Source organism: Halichoerus grypus, chromosome 15, assembly GCF_964656455.1.
Source record: "Halichoerus grypus chromosome 15, mHalGry1.hap1.1, whole genome shotgun sequence".
In the NCBI taxonomy this organism is placed as follows: Eukaryota; Metazoa; Chordata; class Mammalia; order Carnivora; family Phocidae; genus Halichoerus; species Halichoerus grypus.
Genome location: NC_135726.1, coordinates 16,203,738 through 16,225,394, shown reverse-complemented (window position 1 = coordinate 16,225,394; position 21,657 = coordinate 16,203,738). Strand labels below are relative to the sequence as shown.

The 21,657-nt window shown below is 42.7% G+C and overlaps 1 protein-coding gene across 1 annotated transcript in view; it reads left to right on the top strand.

Annotated features, from left to right (window-relative positions):
• Window positions 1-21,657, top strand: part of WWP2 (WW domain containing E3 ubiquitin protein ligase 2) — a 140,865-nt gene that overhangs the window by 65,985 nt on the left and 53,223 nt on the right. The window contains exon 7 of the mRNA XM_036070803.2: window positions 17,735-17,862. Coding sequence (XP_035926696.2) covers window positions 17,735-17,862 — 128 coding nt within the window. The remainder of the gene's footprint in view (window positions 1-17,734; window positions 17,863-21,657) is intronic.

Sequence of the window (21,657 nt, the reverse complement as noted above, 5' to 3'; positions counted from 1 at the left end):
AGGGGCGCCTGGGTGGCCCAGTCATTAAGCGTCTGCCTTCGGCTCAGGTCATGATCCCAGGGTCCTGGGATTGAGCCCCGCATCGGGCTCCCTGTTACGCGGGAAGCCTGCTTCTCCCTCTCCCACTCCCCCTGCTCGTGTTCCCTCTCTTGCTGTCGCTCTCTCTGTGTCAAATAAATAAAATCTTAAAAAAAAAAAAAAAGAAAGAGGCAAATAAAACTATGAGCGTTCCGGGCAGTTCAGAGAGAGAAGAGATCTGTGGGTGCAGAGGGAAGGACCGAGGAGAGAGTGGAGTGGGAGTTTGCAGAGAGACCGTTGTCCCTTGTGCGAGGGTTCAGTACAGTATCTCAGGAACTGACTAGTGGAGGGAGTGAGCGGTGAATGAGAGAAACCCCCAGTGGGGCGTCCGTGGAGGGAAAGGACCCGGCAGAGGGGATCCGCGCGGGTACTGCTAGCGGTCTTCAGAGGTACTGTTCGGTTAGAAATGGGTGTGAAATTCGAGCCTGGAGAGTAGGAAGTCAGGGTGTCTGAGTCCCTCCGTACTTCACCGATGCCCCGACACCTGTGAGTTTTTTTTTTCCCCCTCCCAGCCGTTCTGTGAAATCGGGGTGAGAAGGGGAAACCAGCTCACAGCTGAAACCCTCAGGGCTGTCTGCGAGCCATGCTGCTCCTCCAAGCACAGCCTGAGATGCCTTCTGACTTGACCAACTAGCTCCTCAGTCGAGAATCCCCGTAGATTTTCCACAGTTCTATAGGGAACTGGGGAAACAAAAAGGGAAGAAGGCATTGAATTTTTTCATTAATGGGCCTGAAGACTGAAAGTGGTCCTGTTGAAGAAACTGTAAGGAGCTTAAGCAATTAATTTTCCTTTGTTGTGTGTGTATGTGTTTGTTTTGTGGAAGGTGTAGATGTGAACGTGCGGGGATGTATGTGCCTCTTTGTGTTTGGTGTGAGGGGATGGAGGCCTGGAATTTGCCCACGTCCATCGTCAGCTGAGAGTACTGGCCAGTGTCGGGCAGACCCCGTGTTTTAACACGCTCCCCTGTGATTCTGTGTTTTTTTTTTTTAATATTTTTATTTATTTATTTGACAGAGACACAGCGAGAGAGGGAACACAAGCAGGGGGAGTGGGACAGGGAGAAGCAGGCTTCCCGCTGAGCAGGGAGCCCGATGCGGGGCTCGATCCCAGGACCCTGGGACCATGACCTGAGCCGAAGGCAGACGCTTAACGACTGAGCCACCCAGGCGCCTCTCCCCTGTGATTCCTTTACATGTAAAAGTTTCAAAACCTCTTATGATAGAGTTTTCATCCACCCTCCTTTCTTCTTTCCTTTTTGTCCTGCTTTGATAAAAGCATATGAAATTTATTGACTCTCTTGCCTTGGCATTAATGACCTCTGAAGATTTAAAAGAGTAAAGTCTGGGGGACTTACAAAGCCCCAAGGTCTCTGGTGAGCTCTAAATAGCTCATCAGCTGTGTCTGCAGACAGCCTAGCCCAGAAAGGAAAGAAAAATAAACTCCACGGGGCGTGAGTCTGCTGGGAACACTGCTGGGAGTCCTGGGAGGGCCAAGGGGTTTGGGAAGCAAAGCTAATGGGGACAGGGGCGGACAGGACGGGAGTTGAGCCTTTGGGCACTGGGCCATTTTCTCAGTCATTGTTGGCCTCTCCTGCAGTTGAGATGACTAAAGGCTACTTGATTGGAAACTGTAGTTATTTAGAGATGTCACCCTGTCAGCGTGAAACGCAATTGAACACCTTTACGGTTTTCATTCAAGCCTCCCACCCAACAGCTTCTCCTTCAAATCTGGGCAGAGCCTCAGGATTGCTGAGGAAGAGAACGGAGGAAGAAGAGAAAGAAGTGTAATTCATTTATTCCTTTAGGAATAACTAAGACTCAGTCCCTTCTTGCAATGGACTCTTTCCTGAGTAGTTGGTTTATTTGGGGGAGGATTGAGACCGTGGACAGGAGCCTCACTGTGTTGTCAGAGCAAGGCATCGAAAAGTAATCATGGAGATTAATTACACATTCATTTATAATTAATTTATTAATTTTGCACTAATTAAATCCTGCACTGTACATTATTATACACTTATCTCTTCAGCTCTGTGTATTTTGTAGGTATTTATTGGGCATTTCTTGTCTGTGAGCCTAGAGAGGTGTGGTATATGCCAGAAAGCTGGTTGGGAAGTTTTCAGGAACTAGGAGAAGGTAAGGCAGGTGTCTGCAATTGAAGGCAATATTCATTCCACAGACAAGAATGCCAGGCTCTGAGGTAGGTCATGGTGACAAAAAGATGGAAAGCCATGGTCCCCATCGTCAAGGACTGTGGCATCTAGTAGGAGACCGATACAACAGTGACAGTGTAGCGCGATGGACCGTGTAGCGGTGGTGAGTTCACATGCAAGAGGAAGGTAGTGGGAAGTGTTCCTGAATCCACCTGGGGGGTTTGGGGAAGACCTCCCACGTTTGAGCTGGACTTTGAAAGGAGTTTGCAGACCAGTGGCATCAGGGTAAGGGAAGTCACTCCAGGAAGAGGGTACAGCATGGGCAAAGGCAAGGCAGAATAAAGAGAACCTAGCATATTTGAGGAAATACTAGTCACTTGCTAATGTCCCTATGAAAGATATTTGGGTGATGGCTATGGCAAACTGTGGTTCACAGGCCAGCTCCAGGATGCCACCTGTTTGTTTATTTTGGTTTTGGGTTTTTTTTTTTTAAAGAGCAGGGTTAGGTTCCCTGCAAAATTGAGCAGAAGGTACAGAGATTTCCCACAAACCTGCCCCCACGTATACACAGTCTCCCCTGCTATCAACATCACGCGCTAGCATAGCACATTTGTTAAACAACTGATACACCATTGTCCCCCGAAGTCCGTAGTTTGCATTACAGTTCACTCTCAGTGTTGTATGTTCTGTGGGTTTTGACAAGTTTATAATGATGCTTATCCACCATTATAGTGGTGGATAAGATTAATATAGATTAGATTATTATTAGATTATATATAGATTAATTTCACCGCCCTAAAAATCCTCTGTGCCCTACCCATTCATCTTTCTCTCCCCCTTAACTCCTGCAACCACTGATTCTTTTATAGTCTCCAAAAAACTGCCTTTTCTACAATGTCATATAATTGAAACCAAAGTTCGTAGCTCAGATTGGCTTCATTTACTTAGTAATACACATTTAGGCTTCCTTCATGTCTCTTTATGGCTTGAGAGCTCATTTCTTTTTAGCGCTAAATAATAATTCCATTGGATGTACCACAGTTTATTCATCCATTCACCTACTGAAGCACAGGCTTGATTCCTTCCAGGTTTTGACAACCATAAATAAAGCTGCTGTAAACATCCCTGTGCAGGTTTTTTTTGCGGACATGTTTTCAACTCCTTCAGGTAAATACCAAGGAGAGTGATTGCTGGAGCATATGGTAAGAGTATGTTTTGTTTTGTAAGAAACTGCCAGGCTGTCTTCCAAAGTGGCTGCACCATTTTGCATTCCCACCAGCAAAGAATGAGAGTTCCTGTTGATCCGTATCCACATCAGCATTTGGTGTTATCAGTGTTCTAGATTTTTGCCATTCTTAAAGCTTTGTAGTAGTATCTCATTGCTGTTTTAATTTACATTTTCCTGATGACATACGATGTGCAGCATCTTTTTTTTTTCTTTTCAAGTTTTTATTTAAATTCTAGTTAGTTAACATATATGGTAAAATTGGTTTCAGGTACAGAATTTAGTGATTCATCACTTACAAACAACACCCAGAGCTGATCACAATAAATGCCCTCCTTAATACCTGTCACCCATTTAACCTATCCCCCACCCGCCCCGACCATCTCCTTCCATCAGCCCTCAGTTTGTTCTCTATCATTATGGTTTGCTTCCCTCTCTCTCTTTTTTTCCCCTTCCACTGTGTTCATCTGTTTTATTTCTTAAATTCCACATATGAGTCAAATCATACGGTATTTGTCTTTGACTTATTTCACTTAGCATAATACACTCTAGCTCCATCCACGTCATTGCAAATGGCAAGATTTCATTCTTTTTTGATGGCCGATACTCCATTTTTTATACACACATACACACACCCATCTTCTGTATTTATTAATCAGTCAGTGGACATTTGGGCTCTTTCTATAGTTTGGCTATTGTTGAGAATGCTGCTATAAATATTGGGAACATTGGGGTGCATGTGTCCCTTCAAATCTGTATTTTTGTATCCTTTGGGTAAATACCTAGTAGTGTAATTGCTGGGTCATAAGGTAGTTCTATTTTTAACTTTTTGAGGAACCTCCATACTATTTTCCAGAGTGGCTGCACCAGTTTGCATTCCCACCAACAGTGCAAGAGGCTTCCTCTTTTGTGGAGCATCTTTTCATAGGTTTATTTGTCACCTGTGTATCTCCTTTGGTGAGGTGTCTGTTCAGGTCTTTGGCCTATTTTTTACTTGGGTGGTTTCTTTTCTGATGTTGAGTTGTAAGAGTTCTTCGTATGTTTGGGTAACAATCCTTCATCAGATATGTCTTCTGCAAATATTTTCTCTTAGTCTGTGGCTTGTCTTAATTCTCTTGACCACCTGTTTTTGTAAATAATATTTTATTTGAATACAGCTATGCTCATTCATTTACATATTGTCTGTGGCCTCTTTTATGCTGCAATGGCAGAGTTAAGTAGTTGTGATGGAGATCAGATGGTCTGCAAAGCCTAAAATATTTGCTCTTTGGCCTTTATAGAGTTTGCTGATCCCTGCTATAGGAGATGGTAAGAAGGCAAGACCAGTTCATAATGGGCCTTTATGCTTTACTGAGGACTTTAGATTTTATTCTTTGGAGCTAGGGAACCACTGAATTTTGAGCAAGGACATGATGTGCTATTTTTGTGATAAATTATCCAGGAATGTATCGAATGGATAAATTTGAAGCTGTATCAGTTAGGGTTCATTGCAGGAAGCAGAAACCACTCTAGGTATTTTGAGCAGAAAGGATTTAATATGGGGAATTAGGTGTTTACAGAAGTCTTTGTATGGGCTGGAGGAACAGAAGTGTGACCTTCCCCATCCTTAGTTTCAAGGTCATAGCCTTGCATCTGCGATCCAGATGTCAGGAAACTGCACTTGCTCTTCCGGCTGCCTTCCATGTGAGGCTGGTGTCCACGCAGTGAAGAATGGAGTCTGCCAGAGCCCCTCCACTCATCAGCGCCTCGAGAGGAATGGTCTCTGCTTTCTTTCTGCTTTCCAAATCTCCTGCAAGAGCTTTCCCTTGGTATAATCTGCATCACTTCCAGAATTTAGCTGCAAGGGAATCTGAGAATCTTCCATCCCCTGAGCGAGTGGACAGAATGGGGGAGACATGTGGAATAGAAGAGGGTGGGAATGTCCGCCACAGTGGAGGTTGAGATTAGAACCAGGGACTAAGAGGAGGACCATTGTAGGAACTGGTGAGATAGGAGTTGATGACTGGCCTTGGGCAGTGGCAGAATGGAGAGAAGTCAAGAGAAATACCTAGAAATACCTAGGAGGTGTAATCATTGAGCAGGATTGGGTGACTGACTAATGAGACAGAGTAAAGGATGAGCAGGAATAGAGAGGACTCAGCGCTTTGTGATGTTATTCATGGAAAAAAGAAATGCAGGAGGGGAGGAGCTTATGAAGCTGTCTCTTTAAAATGGCATCCCCCATAATGGTTGGGATTGGTGTTAGTGACCCTTGTGGCCCTGGGGCAGTCACACTCTGAAAGTGTATCCACAGGGGGAGGAGTGAAAACCAAACTTTAAGACTTACACAGAGCCAAACAAAATGTTTTTCTGACATTGAACAATGGGGCCATTATAAGGGTCAGCACAATGAGGGCACAGCAGTGATATTTCTACTTTAATTAGGTCTGTATCTGGATTCTGGGATTTCTCAGTTCTAGAAAATTGTGGTTGAAAGGGAAAGGATTTACAGAGAAGCAAATAAAAAGAGTATGGGTCTTGGAGAAATGACTTTTTAGTCATCGTTGCTTAGGCAGCTTGGGTCTGTGGTGATTAAAGAGCGGAACAGAACTGATGGCAGATGCTTCAGACAGATGGGGATGGTGGGGAAGGAGGTTGCTGAAGCCAGTTTGTGGCGTAGTGTGGCGTGATGAGGTTAGACTTTTCCTTTGGGATTCTGTTGGCGCTGGATGACTCCTTTTGAGAGCACCAAGGTCTGTGGCAGTGGAGATTTGGGGTTTAGTTTAGTGACTGTCTTTACAATGGCATCCTCAGTAGCCTTGATAGAAAGACTCCTTTCAAACACTGAAACAATTCTATATTTAAGTTTTGCATTTAGATGAAAAGTTACAGAACTGAAATACAGAATTTATATAGCGTGATGCTGCATGTGTCGCAGTGTTCTGAGGTTAATATGTACCTTTAACTTACTAAAAATATAGTGAGGATATTGGCTCCAGTATTCTTTGGGTCTCCCTTTCTTATTTCCTTTCATGTATTAGTTCATTTCATTTTGGCATCCGGTTCTATCATCCTGCCAAAATTATAGCCACAAAGGCCCACCTGACCTATGTGCAAGTTTAACCTTGTGGACTAGTTCTTTCTGGAAACGTACATCCTTTGCCTTGCAGAATCCCAGTGTTCCTCTTTTTTCTGGTGTTATTGATCTTTATTATTTAAAAAATAAATCTGACCCATGCAAATATATATATGCATACATACATATATGTATGCGTATATATAAACACATACATATATGTATGCATATATAAAAATACATACATACATGTATGCATATATATAAATACATACATACATATGACTATATTATCTAACATTAAGATGCAGAAATAAATAGGCAGTCAAAAGAGGCATTGTTAAGAAGATGACCTTTCAGCAAAGATTTGAAGATGAGGGCTGTCCGTGAGGATATCTGGGAAGAACATATTTGGGCAGAGGAATGGCTTCTGCCAAGGCCTTTGGAGTTGGAGGAAGGGAAGGGAGGCCAGTCTGGTTGGTGTGGAGGGAGTGGTGGGAAAATAGGAGATGAGGGCGGCAATTGGTGGGGCCAGATCGTGTCTGTGAACTTCTGCTTTATGCGTTTCAAGATTATTTTATTGGGTCCACGCTATAAATTTGAAATATGACTTATGTGCGAATTAAACTTTTTATCTTTATCTCACTATTCTCTTTTTTTTTTAGTGCTTTTTCTCTGAAAATTTATTTGGTCTGAATGATGAAAAAGAACAACCTACAACAACATAGATGATACTCAAAAGCATTATGCTAAATGCAGGAAGCTAGACTTGTACAAAAGGCTACATTGTGTATGAATCCATTTATATAGCATTCTGGAAAAGGCAAAATTATAGGGATAGAAATCCAATCAGCAGTTTCTAGGAATTGACGGGGGTGGGTGGTGGGATTAACTGTAAAAGGGCACCAGAAATGTTTGAGGGTGATAGAAATGCTCTGTGTCTTGATTGTGGTGGTGGTAACACGATTGTGCACATTTGTTACAACTCATTAGACTGTACCCTTAAAAAGGGTGAATTTAACTCTAAATTACACCTGATTTGTAAAAATTATTTTTAAAAAATCTATTTGGTTTAACATTACCATAGCTGTCTCAGCTTCCTTTTGTTTTGTATTTGCTTGGCATATTTTCCCCCCACCCATTTAGTTTCAATCTTTTTGCTGTTTGTATTTTAGGTAGCATTGCTTGCAATACCATTGAACTGAATATTTAAAGTACCAGTATGATAGCGTCTATCTTGAAACTGCCACAGGCCATTTATGTTTCTTTGAGTCTTGATATCCTTGGAGTTGTTTTCATCATCCTCTTGCCTTTTCGGTTTCTGTCTGTCCTGCCTTCTTTGTTTCCTATCTCTAGGCTGACTTTGCACTTTAAGCCTGTGTTTGCTATGCTTTTTCTTGGTCTTGATGAGTTGAAGTCATCTTTGGCTCGCTGATTATTTGATAATGGAGTGTGAAATTCTGCATCCAGTGGTGTGAAAAGAATGGGAACTTATTCACTTCTCCCTGTCTGAAGATTTTGTTTGGCTTTACTTTTTAGCACACCTAATGTGTTGGGTCTACTTTGTATAGACAAATAGCCTTTGAAAGTACAATGTTTTAACGACAAAATGACAAAAATTTTTTTAAAATGAGGTTAGTGAAAACCCAGGGTAGGATGTAGTGCAAATAATTGTTATTTTGCGAAGGAGAAGGAGAGAGTAAGACCAGGTTTGTTTGTTTGTTTGTTTGTTGTTGTTGTTTTCTTTTTTTCTTTTTTTAATTTTACCTTTAAAAAAGGTTTAAGAAAGATTTATTTTAAATCACATCATTCAGTTTTGCTTTCGGCTTAGAAAAGAATGAACTGCAGACTACCAAGGAGTAACAACTTCTTCCATCTACTTTTTGGAGGGGGAGAAGGTGCAGGGGGAGCGGCGCCAAACTCTCAGCCAAATACCATGTTAAAGGCATCTGTGCATTATTCATCTTTCTGTCCTTAGCAGAGCCTAGAATAGTGCCTTGCTGCACGTAGCAGCAGCTCAATAAATATTTGTTGAGTTGAAAGAGTCTTATGTTCTTTCCCTTATTTGCCAAAACTTTGGGGTGGGTCTTGCTACTAGTTTACATTCCTTGGCACCACTTCTCCTGAGAAGTGATGATTTCAGGGGCCCAGGGTGTAGGGGAGACTTTTTATCAGGACTGCCTTGTGCTTTCCAAGGCTTAGCCTAACCGCCAAGAGCGTGGTGGGTTCCCACTGCCTGCTCAGTCTCTCCTGTTTCATCTCTTTTTTCTTCATGACTTGTATTTCTATATAGAACCCTTTGCGTGGACTATTCTTTTCAAATCCTTGTAACTTTTAAGGTTGACATTGGAATCAGACACAAGTTGACACATAAATATGTCTTTTTTGGAAAAAGAATGTGTAAAGTCCCTATAGCTGAACTCTACCAGAAGAGATGTTACTTACCCATTAAGAACAGTAATACCTCACTTCTATATAGTTGAAATTCCCAAGTGATTGTTGAATCTTAGAAGTGTGTCTCATAAAGGACATCGCATCACAGAAATGCTCTCGCCCTGAGATGAGCCCTGATTGCATAGAGACATACCACACCCGCATAAGGCCTTCTGAAATCAGAGTGAAATAGGGTGATCAGTAAGAATTTGGGCCAAGGCTAGTACCTAGCCACATGTTTGGAAGTCAGTATTGTCTTCTGTGGAAATTGACATTTATTTGTATTGAGAGGTTTTTATCAGTTTTCTATTGCTTTGTAATCAATCACCACAAACTTAGGGCTTAAAACGATAACATTTTTTAGCTCACAATTCTGTAGTGGCACAGTGTGGCTGGCTGGCTTGTCTACTCAGGGTCCCACAAGACCAAAATGAAGGTGTTCGCCAGGCTGCATTCTAATCTGGAAAGTCTAAGGAAGACTTTGCTTCAAAGCTCATTCCGGTGGTTGGTAGACTTCAGTTGCTTGCGGGTGTAGGACTGAGGTCCTTGTTTCCTTACTGGCTGTTAACTGGGGCCTCTCTCAGGTCTGGTGCCCCCTTCCTTCTCATATAGGTGCCCCCCACTCCCTTGAGCTTTGAATCACTCTGATTTTCTTTTTTGCTTTCCACTTCTGACACCTGCTAGAGAAAGCATACTGTTTTTATGTTATATAATCAGATCAGGCCTGCTTGTTTGAGCGCCCTGTCCTAAGTTCACTGATGCCACATAACATAATCAGGGGTGTGATATTTTGTCACATTTCACTGGTTTTAGGCATTAGGGTGGGGTATCTTTCGGAGGCACTTAAAATAGAAGCACTGAAAAAAAAATTTTGTTTTCATTTTAGAAATTCTGCCCACCACAGAAGGTGTCTCTCTAAATTCTCATGTTTAGTCACTTGCCTACACTTTACCTGTTAGAGTGCTTGAAAATTACAGCTAGAACAAATTAAAACCCATGCCAAATAGAACTTGTTGGATTTGGAGATTGTCTCACAATTTTAGTATCTACGTGTGGCCATGAAATGAGTCTAGTGAAATGATTTTTATTTCTAGACCCCAATATTAGAGAATGTTTTTACATGATGCTTAGAGGTGGTCTTTCTGGAAGGCAGTAGCTCTGGTACTTCTCAGTCACCTCCTAGACTCCGGATTCCATCTCCTGGCATGGATTCCATTCTCTAAAGGGATGGCGGGAGATGAGGAGGTGATGAGTGACTGGACTGCAAAGAACATGGGCAGTACTAGAGATTACAGGCCCAAGAGTGCTTTTGAACTTGACAGCCTGCTTCTTTTATTCATTCAGCAAATATTTTTACATTCCTTCTTGTGGGGCCAGGCACATGCTGGGTGCTGGTTTATGCAAAGGTACACAGAAGAGACATGGTGCCCGCCCTCACGGACCTTATTGGAAATACATATTGAACAAATAAACACACAAATACATAATTACAAATAGAAGTGCCATAAAGGGAAAATTAGAATGCTTTGTGAGAGAATGTAAGGGAATTTACTCTAGCCTGGGAGATGAGGGACATTCAGACCAAGATTTGGATTGGGCGTCCAGAGAAGAGTCTCCCAGGTGAGTAGATCCTCAAAGGCTCTGAATTATCCTCAGGAACAGTTTAGAGGGATGTTCTGAGGATTGTCCAAGGAACATACTCTTTTTGGAGCTTCCTTCACTCCTGCTGGATTTCTGCCTTTGTGATTTGCTGGGTCAGAACACTTAGAAATGACAGCTGAATGAACTGTTGACCCCAGTACCTCAGGACCCCATGTAGTCCTTTCTGGTCTGAGGCTGTAGCACAAGGGACGCTCAAACAAGAGATGATTTCAGTAGGAGGAAGGTGGAGACGCCCTTCTGGCTTACCCGTACAAGGTGGGGCTCCGCATCCCTTTCAGGGTCCACCCGTGCAGGTTCCTCCTGCGTGTCAGTGGAGGCTGGTGGCCCCCAATGCTCTCCACGTGAGCATCCTATGCCCTTGTAGCATCTCAGGCCAAGGAACATGTCAGTCATTGACTGCTGCACCGAGCTGGGTGGAATGAGGAGTGAATACTTCCCCGGAACTTCAGCTCCCTTTCAAGTTGGGGAGGGTGTTTGAGTATTCTTTTCTATTACTCTCGACCTACAACATGGAATTAAGTTAGATGCATCAAAATGTATTGTATGTTCTCTTGTAAGTTGAATCTTTTAGTCTTCCAAAGCTGCCACTGTTGAGAGGATTGCTCTGTACTCAAGGTTGTGCAAAAGTAAATCATTTGTCAGGCGCCTGGGTGGCTCAGTCGTTAGGCATCTGCCTTCGGCTCGGGTCATGATCCCAGGGTCCTGGGATCGAGTCCCACACCGGGCTCCCCGCTCAGCGGGAAGCCTGCTTCTCTCCCATTCCCCTTGCTTGTGTTCCCTCTCTCGCTGTGTCTCTCTCTCTGTCAAATAAATAAATAAAATCTAAAAAAAAAAAAAAGTACATCATTTGTCTTTCTGAAACATAGAATGGACTTGGCAGCAGTTTTATTTTTACCTTTCCTGTCATTTCTGAGGCTGGCAGCCTAGAGGTAGGGTGTGGAATGGAGCTGTAAATTACCCTTGGAATGACTAGAATGGTCTCATTTTAACTCTTAATTGTGCCTTTCCCTTTCACCTCTCCTTTTTATCCCTTTATTTATTTATTTATTAATTATTATTTTTTATTTCCCCTGAATCCACATTTGAATGGGGAGGAAGGATTGAACAGGGTGTAGGTGGGAGCAGGTTTGCTTATTGATGCGTCTCTGAATGGTGGAAACCATTTCTTTTCCCATCACCAATTCCCGTTTTCTTTTTTTTTTTTTAGTGCTTCTATTTTAAGTGCCTTTTTTTTTTTTTTTTTTTTTTTTTTGCTGGTTCTGTCTTACTGGAAACCGGCCCAGCCTCACTCAGTTTGTTTCCATGCTGCTATTAAAAGACAATGCCCAGTTAAGAGGCCTTGGAGGAGGGACTGGACAGCCACCCTCTTAGGTCCAGTCATTCAGGCAAATATCAATTCCCTGGATTAGAGTGTGAGAAGAGTTTGAAGTTTATTGGGTGATTTTACCTTCTGCGTCGTTATTGATTTGTTTTTGTAAATGGAGGAAAACTCACTGTTAGTTGTTCTACCCTGAAACTTCTCATGTGCTGAGCTCAAATACTAATGGGCCTGGATCTGAGGTCAGAGAACCTCCCCTTTGTATCGCAGGCCTCTTTTACCAAGGTAGAAAATTGTGCTTGGCACCCAGTATCCAGTCAACCAGGAATTCTCAGCATTTGGGAGAAATGTGTTCCTGGGCTTTGAAGAATCCTCATGTTTATTAATACAGAGTGTTTGGAGAGTCTTGAATATCGCCTAAAGTACATTCTTATCAAGATTCTTGTTTTCTGTGTGTTTTTTTGAGCATATCCTCACACAGTAAGTTACCTGTCTTTTATTTTTTTATTGTAGGTTTTTTTTTATTATGTTATGTTAATCACCATACATTACATCATTTGTTTTTGATGTAGTGTTCCATGATTCATTGTTTGCATATAACACCCAGTGCTCCATTCAGTACATGCCCTCTTTAACCTATCACTAGGCTAACCCATCCCCCCACCCACTCCCCTCTAGAACCCTCAGTTTGTTTCTCAAGTTACCTGTCTTTTAAAACTTTTGCTCACTTTTATTTTTTCTCATGTGATGAACTTTTTTTGCAGTGGCTGAAATACACAAATTGATTTTTAGAAATTATTGTTAGGTTTACTGAGGTATAATTTATATAGAGGAAAATTCACCCTTTTCCATGTACAGTTCTGTGGGTTTTGACAAAAGCATACAGTCTCGTAACCACTACCGTTTCCAAGATATACATAGTTTTATCTTCCTGAAAAGTTCCCTTGTGCCTCTTTGTAGTCATCCTCTCCTTCTACTTCCAGCCCCTGGCAAACACCAATCTGTTTTCTTTCCATACAGTTTGCCTTGCTTCCTCCTAAATGTTATAAAAATGGAATGAAACACTGTAGCCTTTTGAGTCTGTCTTCTGGTTAGCATAGGGCATTTGAGATGAATCTGTGTTGTTTCATGTATTAGTAATTTCTTTGCTTTTATTTGCTGAATACAAGTCCCTTGTATGGATGTACCACAGTTTGTCCGTTCATTCACCAGTTGAAGGACTTTGGGTTGTTTACAGTTTTGGAAATTATGAATAAAGTCACTATAAACATTTGCCTACAGGTTATGGAAACTTACGTTTTCCTTTCTTTTGGGTAAATACCTAGGAGTAGGATTGCTGGTTTGTATGCTAAGTGCATATTTAACTTTACGAAAAACTGCCAAACCCTTTCTTTTTTTTTTTTTTCCCCTCCATACTGTTTTCTAAAGTGGCTGTACCACATCCCATTCCCTCCAGCAGTGTTTGAGACTTTCAGTTGCTTTGTGTCCATCTTCCTCAGCACTTGCTACTGTCCGTTCTTTTGTTTGTCTGTTTTTACTTTGTCTATTCTACTAGGCATGTGATGGTATCTCATTGTGATCTTAATTCGTATTTCCCTAATGACTAATGATGTTGAACACCTTTCCTGTGCTTATTTGCCATTTCTGGATTGTCTCTGGTGAAATGTTTGTTAAAATCCTTTGATTATTTTTTATATTGGTTTGTTGTTACTGAGTTTTGAGAGTTCTTTATATATTCTGGATCTAAGTCCTTCATCAGATACGTATTTTGCAAATATTTTTTTCCCAGTCCCTGGATTGTCTTTTTGTTTTCTTGACAGTATCTTTGGAAGAGCAGGAATTTTGAATTTTGATGAAACTACCTACTACTTTTAAAAATCAATTTCCACATGAAGGATATGATAGACTTATTAATCTCAAATTCTGAACCATCACCAAATTTTGAATTTCACTTTTAATTTGACAAAAAATTTTGTGTTCTGGCTTGTGAGCCTTTGCTTTTCATCTTGTTTTCACTTATGTTACCAGTGCTAGGGCTGGCCTCTTTTTAAACCAAAGAAACAAAGTTTTGTGTAACTACTCCACATAAATTATTGCGTATGTGACGATGGTCATCAAAGTTGCACTGGAATGACAGTGCCAAGGTGTCAGCCAGTCTCACTCACTGGCCCAGTGGCTCTCACATGTCAGCACTGTAGAGGGTGATGCAAAATTACAAATCACCGCATTTCCACTAAGATGTAAACTTTTTGAAAGAGATCAGGGACTCTTTCTGTTTTTGTTTTTAAATGTTTACCAGTTTACTAAAGGATATGAATCAACAGCCAGATGGAAGAGAGATACATAGGGTGAGGTATGGGGAAAAGGTGGGGAGCTTCCATGCCCTCTGCAGGCACGCCACTCTACCCACATCTCCATGTGTTCACCAACCTGGAGCGCCAGGACCCTTTCTGTTTTGTTGTTAGAACAGGGCTTAGTGCTCAGAAGATAATCAAATGCTATTCAGTGGCCTTCATGAAGGGTGATGCAAGATGTCTCAAAGCAACCAAGCCTGTGGCTCTCAGGGTACAGCTGAGGACTGAGGCCAACTCTGTGAATGGCAGAGCTTGAATGCCAAGGGACAGCCCAGAGCCCCATCTGGGGGACTTCAAGTGCAGCAGATCTGCTTCTGGGAGTGTGGAGAGAGAATTCCAGGGCCCTGGCCTTGACTGGATTTCTTAGGGAGGCCTCAGGTTCTGAGAGAGGAACTTAGGTAAGGACATGCCAGCATTCTGAGAAGGGCACGCTGTAAAGAGAGCTGAATCTCGGTAACTAGATAACTTGAAACCAGTTGTGGAGTTTTGCTGTTCCATCTTCTTCTGACTGTCTCAGGGCTGCATAACCCACTCACCCTCCCACCCCTGCTGCCATCTCCACCCTCAAAATGGTGACAAGATCAGGCCAAAGTTGAAGTCACTGGCAGAGCTGAAGCCAGGCTGCCTGTGGTGGAGCCCAGCTCATCTCCACCCCATCGTCTCGCTTTTGTCCTGATACTATTTTGGCTTATGGTGTGTGGTTTCAGCATTTGGGCCAGCTTTTAATCACGACACAATCCCATTTTGTAAGGGCTGAGTGAGTCCTCCAAGAGAGGAAACTGCTGAAGAGAAGATTTTCCTCAACTGTTGAGGCCTTTCTTCTTTCTGAGAGTCGTATGTTAAAGGTAATTCAAGGTGAAAAAAGGGGGAAACTCCAGATTGAGGTCAAGGGAAGAATCTGGGGAATGGGGGTTGTGTGTGTGTGTGTGTTGGGGGAGGGCGGAGGTGGCAGTGTGGGCTGTGGCCAGGGAGGCAGCAATTCATGCCAAGTGGTCCCGGCTGCCCCTGGTTACAGGCTAATCCCAGCCCTGCTGCAGCCCATCATTCAGGGCAAGCTGCTATCATTAGTGGTTAAACATTTCTGAGAGTATTCTCTCTCAACTCTGACCACATGCCCTTTCGGGGAAGGGAGGGAGGAGCCAGGAGAGTTAATGGGGCCCACCCTGTTGTCATGCCCAGCTGCTCTGCAGAGGGACAGGGAGCCCTGGACTGGGAGTGATCACGGGCTCGTCGGGGCCTGTGCGTGTGACAGGACTGATGTCGCCTTTCCTGTGCTGCTCACACAGCCTGCTGCTTCTTGAGTGATACAGCCCTCTGCTGTGGGCTCTGAGTACCAGATCTGAGAGGCTTATTTGTCCTTTTAAGGGTGTTCTGGGCTGAAATAAACCTTTTATTAACCAATTTTATCTCTGTCAAGCTCTCTGCCCTCAACACACACACACACACACACACACACACTCACTCACTCACTCACTCACTCACTCACTCACCCGTGGCGGAAGACCGTCTTTTCCTTTGGAGCTAATCTGTACTCATTCTGCTTTCGATGAGGAGTTGTGGTAAAATGCTCAGTACTAACATTTCTTCCCATGAAGTGGGGACTTTGAAATATTTTTTTTTTTTTTGACTGAGGTGTGGTTGACAGCTTTCGATTTATGAAATTAGCTCAGGGAAAAATAAGATGGAAAAAGAGAGTCCAAATTAAATCTTTATTTCCATAGCTCAGTTGTGCCCTCTCTATCCATTTTTAACTGCCATGCAGTCTTTAGGTATGAAGAACTCCACGGTTTGTTAGGTTCCTTCCTTCCTTCCTTCCTACAGTTTTGATCTAAGAAAAAACTTTTTCCCTCCTTAAAAAATTGTGTTTTTTCCTTACTCAAAAGTATACAAGTTCAATGGAGAAAACTAGAAAACTCTAGAAAAGCACAAAAGGAAAAGCTAAGGGAATTCATATTCACAACAGTCAGAGATAATGACTATAACTATTTTGGCTTATGGCCATCTTGTTGGAAAAAGTCCATTTCTTGTGTTGGAGAAGGTACTTGTTGGTGGGGGCACTTCTTATTCCCCTGGGAACCTCCAGGTTTGTTGTGTTGCGGGCTTGTCCCAACACTCTGGATGAGAGAGTCTCACCAGCAGAGGTGTTCTGGTGGATATGGAGCCTTCCAGCCCAGCAGGGGACCTTTCCATTTGAGCTCTTCATCTCACCATTGGCCAAGTGACCAGTGAAAGAATAGCCTGGGAGGGATTCAGCTCAAGTCCAGGCTACCTTCCCCCAGTCTCCAACCAAAGAACATGAGCTCTTGATCTTAGACTGCCTGGATTTGAGTCTTGCTCCGTTGCTTTCTTTCTCTGTCTTCTTTCTTATCTGTAAAATAGGTATAACAATAGTAAACTCCTTCTAGGGTTACCATGCTAGATGAGATAAAATAAAAAATGCACAGTGCACCATGGATATCTGTTACATAATGTTCTGACTCAGTGCATATTATATACTGCTATAGTTATTGTTATTCCTTTTATTGTTGATTGTATTCTCACTGCCCCATGTACCTGGTATGCGTCCTCTATCCATGGGGGTATGCGTTATGGAGGGTATGGGTATGTGGACCTCTGTTTCTTTGCTTAGTCAGGGGTGGTCTTTTCTTTACTGGATGATGTTTAAATACTCTCACTTTTAAATATTCTCACTTGAAGACTAATAAACAATGACTATGCAGTAGAATAATCTCCTTTGACAAAACAGCTGGACTGAAGGGCAGGGAGGCTTAGACATTTTCACTGAGTGAACAAAGTCAGGCGACAACAGGACTGTGAGAACACATACTGCCTATTGTCTCGTGTTCTCTGAAGTTGTCAGATAGATTCTCTGCTCCTAGATCCCACCATCTTCTGCGATGTAGATCCCTTTATGCTTTGTTCCTCATTGATTTGGATGGACCATTGAGTCATCTTTTCTAGATAAAACATGTCAACATATGCATTGGCTGGAGTTGTCTAGTGCCCCTTGACTTCTTTTCCCAAGGGAAGTATGTTTCTAGCTATAGAGAAAATAGATTTGGATATGATTTGGGCTCTTTTTACCTAATGGGAGAATTATGTCATCTGTAGCCTGTCCAGTGATTCTTGTTTATTTATTACATTTGAGCCCAATAAAAATAATGTGATGGTCATGGGATATTTTGCCAGTTTTTTCAGATGTGGGGGCAATTCACTCTGGATTTGTTTACTTCAAGTGGAAAAGTTTACCCAAAGTTGCCTTCTGGGCTATTACCAAGGAGGAAGCTTACCTGAGTCTCTGTTTGGAGCCAGCTTCTGTTGAGTCAAAGACTACAGGGGCTATTAAAAGTCTTATTTCCAATAAATAGCGAGAGAGGGAATACGGTGACTTAGATGGGACATACTTCTTTCTTTTTCACACTGACTTATATCTGTCTGCTTTATACTTTGAATTTCCAGGACGCACAGACATTCAGGTGGCTCGGCCAGAACAACCACAGCAGCCGGTGAGCAAAGCCCCGGTACCAGCACCCGGCACCGCCAGCCCGTCAAGAACCCAGCCCACAATGGCTTGGCCAATGGCACAGGTGAGTGACAGCACAAAATAGCAGCCTGGACTAAAGCAGCGGCTTCTAACCTGTGCTCACATGGAGTTGGGACTCTGCCTGCTGTGTCAGAATGTCGGGTGGGCAGGAGAAGACCGCAGTGCTAAAATCCATCAGCCTTTCCACCGGCCCATCTTCTTTTGTCTCTGGCAGATTCTCTTCAGCCGAGGTTATTCTCCATATGCCTGCACTCTTCTAAAATATTCCTTTGCACAAAAATAAAAAGTATTGATTTTTTAAATTCATTTCTTATCAGTATTGGGGGCAGAGGGGATATCTTATTTATATATGACACATTTTTTATTTCCTTAATTTAAGGCAATGATCAGACTAGGTAGAAAGAAGACTAAGTATTGTAGCTCAGAGCTGGGTTTGAGAAGATGGCAGCGCTGTTGGACTGGTTGGGATGCTGACTAGGGGCAAAGCCAGAGTGTCACGCGGGGTGGGGAGGTGGGGGGAGCACATTCCATGGCTGTTCCAGTGAGAGTATTTGTCCCATTTGAGAATAGGTAGGTAGCCCTTCCTTATCCACAGAGAACTTTTCTGCCCTTGATTCTACTTCTCTCTAAGTGGGAAGGGAAGGACTGATTTCAGAACAAATAGTTTTTCTCATGCTTTCCTTCTGTCTCATCAGGGCAGTGTCGAATTAAAAAGCAAAAAAAAAAAAAAAAAATTAGTTTTTCTCAGTGTCTTGAAGACTGTCAAATCTTTAGTGACTGCCAGTCATTTGGTAATTTGTCTAAATTTGAAGCAGTTGGGGAAGGACTTGGATGTTTACTTCAGTAAACTGTAGATGGCAGAGAATCCGTACGTGGCACGGAATGAGTTTTGTAGGTGCTTGTGATAGCCGAGGGGTGACGCCAAGGAGGGGAGATCCAGAGCAGCATATCTTCTGCACACAGCATTCCCAGGCTTGGTGCTGCCCTTTGTGAGCCGAACCTACTGAGTCGGAGAGATCAACTAGGGTTGCTTTCTAGTGGCTTTCAGCTCTCTGGCAGCACCGGATGAGGGCCACGGAGCCCCTCTGATAGCTCCTGGTGCTTCGTTATACCATTACCCACCGTGGACTGCAGGGAGGAGTGGCCCGTCCTTCTGGGCTCCGTGCGTGGGTGGTGAGCGGACATTCTCCCTGGAGTGTAGGACCTGCCTGAAGGAATTGAGTTAGCTAGCTCCCCCTGAGCCTTGAGGACGAGGATGAGCTGGAGATGAGGAGTACAAGTGCCTGCCAGCTCAGCGAGCCTGGTGCCCCTGTGCCAACCACCGTATCCGCGTGCTGCACCATCCAGGTGTAGCGGCCATGGGGGCCCTGCCTTCCAGTCTGGGTGAAGGGGGTGGCGAGGTGGCGGCCCTGGACCGCGCTATACAAAACCGTATACAGCTCCATGCGCACCAGTAAACGCGCTTCTCTTCGAAAAATAAGTCATGCGGCTCCTGGGTGGCTCAGCCAGTTAAGCGTCTGCCTTTGGCCCAGGTCATGATCCCAGAGGCCTGGGATCAAGCCCCGCGTCAGGCTCCCTGCTCAGCAGCCAAGTCTGCTTCTCCCTCTCCACGTTCATGCTCTCTCACTCGCTCGCTCTCTCAAATAAATAAATAAATAAAAATCGTTAAAAAAAAAAAAAAGGCGGGGAAAGAAAAATAAGTCACTTGTAGAGGAGGGCCAGCATTTACAAATGGGGAGGGGAACTGGATTTTTGGAACCATTTGTTTCCAGGAGGCCGTGGCCAGGCTACCAAACCGCTTTGTTTTTTAGGGGCCTATGTTACTCCATACTGGTTTCCTTCAGCCATCTCTGCTTTTCTTATAAAAACTATTGGTAAATTGACTTTATATGGTGATGGTCTTTGAGTCACTCTTATTGGGTCCTGGAACAGATTTGTGTTTCCCCTACGTTTATTTTTAGGTACCTTTGCGTATTGTCCTTATCTGCAAGAACATTATGTTTCAGCAGACGAGGCAGGTTCCAGCCATGTCTTCAGAAAGCCAAACGTCTCTAACCCCAAAGTGCATTGGGAATGTTTTATAGTGGTGTATCTGAGTGCCCAGACTGTTCCCAGAACCCATCTATGAAGGACAGTTGTTGCATTTTAGGGATTTCTGCCTGTTAAAATACCGAGGCCTTGGCCTCCGTCTCATCTCTGCTTTCTGCCATGATGACGGTTCACCTTTGCCTCCAGCCAGCCTGGACTTTGTAGGCTTTTTAATGTCTATCCAAGGGGTACAGAAAGATCTTACCTTTCTTTTGGGGAGCAGACAGAAACCCTACTCTTTGGCAGTGCGAGACAAGAAGGGAGTTTGAGGATGTGAATGAGGACATCTTCATCTTTCAACACGCTGCTCTTAGAACTGTGAGGACCAGTTCCAAAATGGTGGTAGTAGCCGTGCCTCCAGGAAATATTTCCACAGACATACAAGATTTATTTAGCAAGGCTTTTTGGCTATGCTCTGCAGTTAGGCATGAAAAAGACATTTAGGGCAAAGACAGAGCTGAGTTCCAGGTGGTTTTTTCATGTTGTCACAACTATAAAGTATCCATTTTTATAAAATGAAAGTGAATGGCAGCCTGTCTGTATAAATGTAACATTACTAAGTTTTAGAAGTGGTGCAGTCGAGAAGTAGACGAACAGTATAGCACTTCATTGAGACCTGTGTGCCGTGATTTACTTCCTAACTTTTTATTGAAAACTTTATCCAAGAAAATAACATCTCTTGCTCCTCTCTTAAATGTGATTTCCATGCACATAAAGTCCGCAGTCATACTGGTCGCGGGTCAGATTCTGGAGCACCCCCCCCCCCCCGCCTCCATGTACAGTATGTGTATAAGGCCCAGTGACTCTCTGGGTCTTAAGTTTTCTCATTAATAAAATGAGGACAAGAGTATATATCTCATAAAGTTGTTATAAGGAATAAATTACATAAAACATGTAGAGTGCCTGAGACTCTCAAAGTTAACTTTTGCCTTTATGAATAATTTCATACAATTATAGTTATGTAGCATGGATATGAGGCTTTTTTTTTAATCCCATTGTTTTTTTATACACGCTTCTGTGTATCTGTTGTCTTGTTTGCTTTTTTTAGTGACCTCATACTGTTTCGCAGTTAGTATATCAGAATTCTTTTAACCATTCTTCAATTCTTATGTGTTTCCTTATTATAAAACAAAATCTTAATGCAAATGTCTTTGCACACAGCTTTGTTTCTTCTTGCATAAAGTTCTTGAGTCAAAGGATATGAATTTTTAAAAATGAGAGCAAATGTATTTTACCAGCCTTCTGAAGGGATTGAAGCAATGATACGTTCCAAAGTAGTATAAAATTTCCATTAGGTGGTATATGAGGTTTATTTTTTTACTGAAACTGTATAAATACTGGTTTATCATTTTGCTAACAGCTATTAAGTGCCACTTCATTGTTGAACCTAATTGCACGTTTTCATTTATTAGTTGCTTGCTCGACTGTTTCTTTCCTCTTGTGTGATTTTTTTCATAGCATTTGATTTTTTTTTTTTTTTGAGATTGAGAGGTTTATATGTTCTGGTACAAGTTTTTTTTTAATTGTGGCAAAATATACATAGACATTAAACCATATGAAGTGTGTAATGTAGTGGCATTAAGTACATTCTCAACGTTGTGCAACTATCACCACCACGATGCATGTCCAGAACCTTCTCATCTTCTCAAACTGAAACTCTGTACCCTTTAAACAATAACTTCCTCCTCTCCGCCCTCCAGCGCCAGCCCTTGGTAACCTCTATTCTCCTGTTTCTAAGAATTTGCTTATT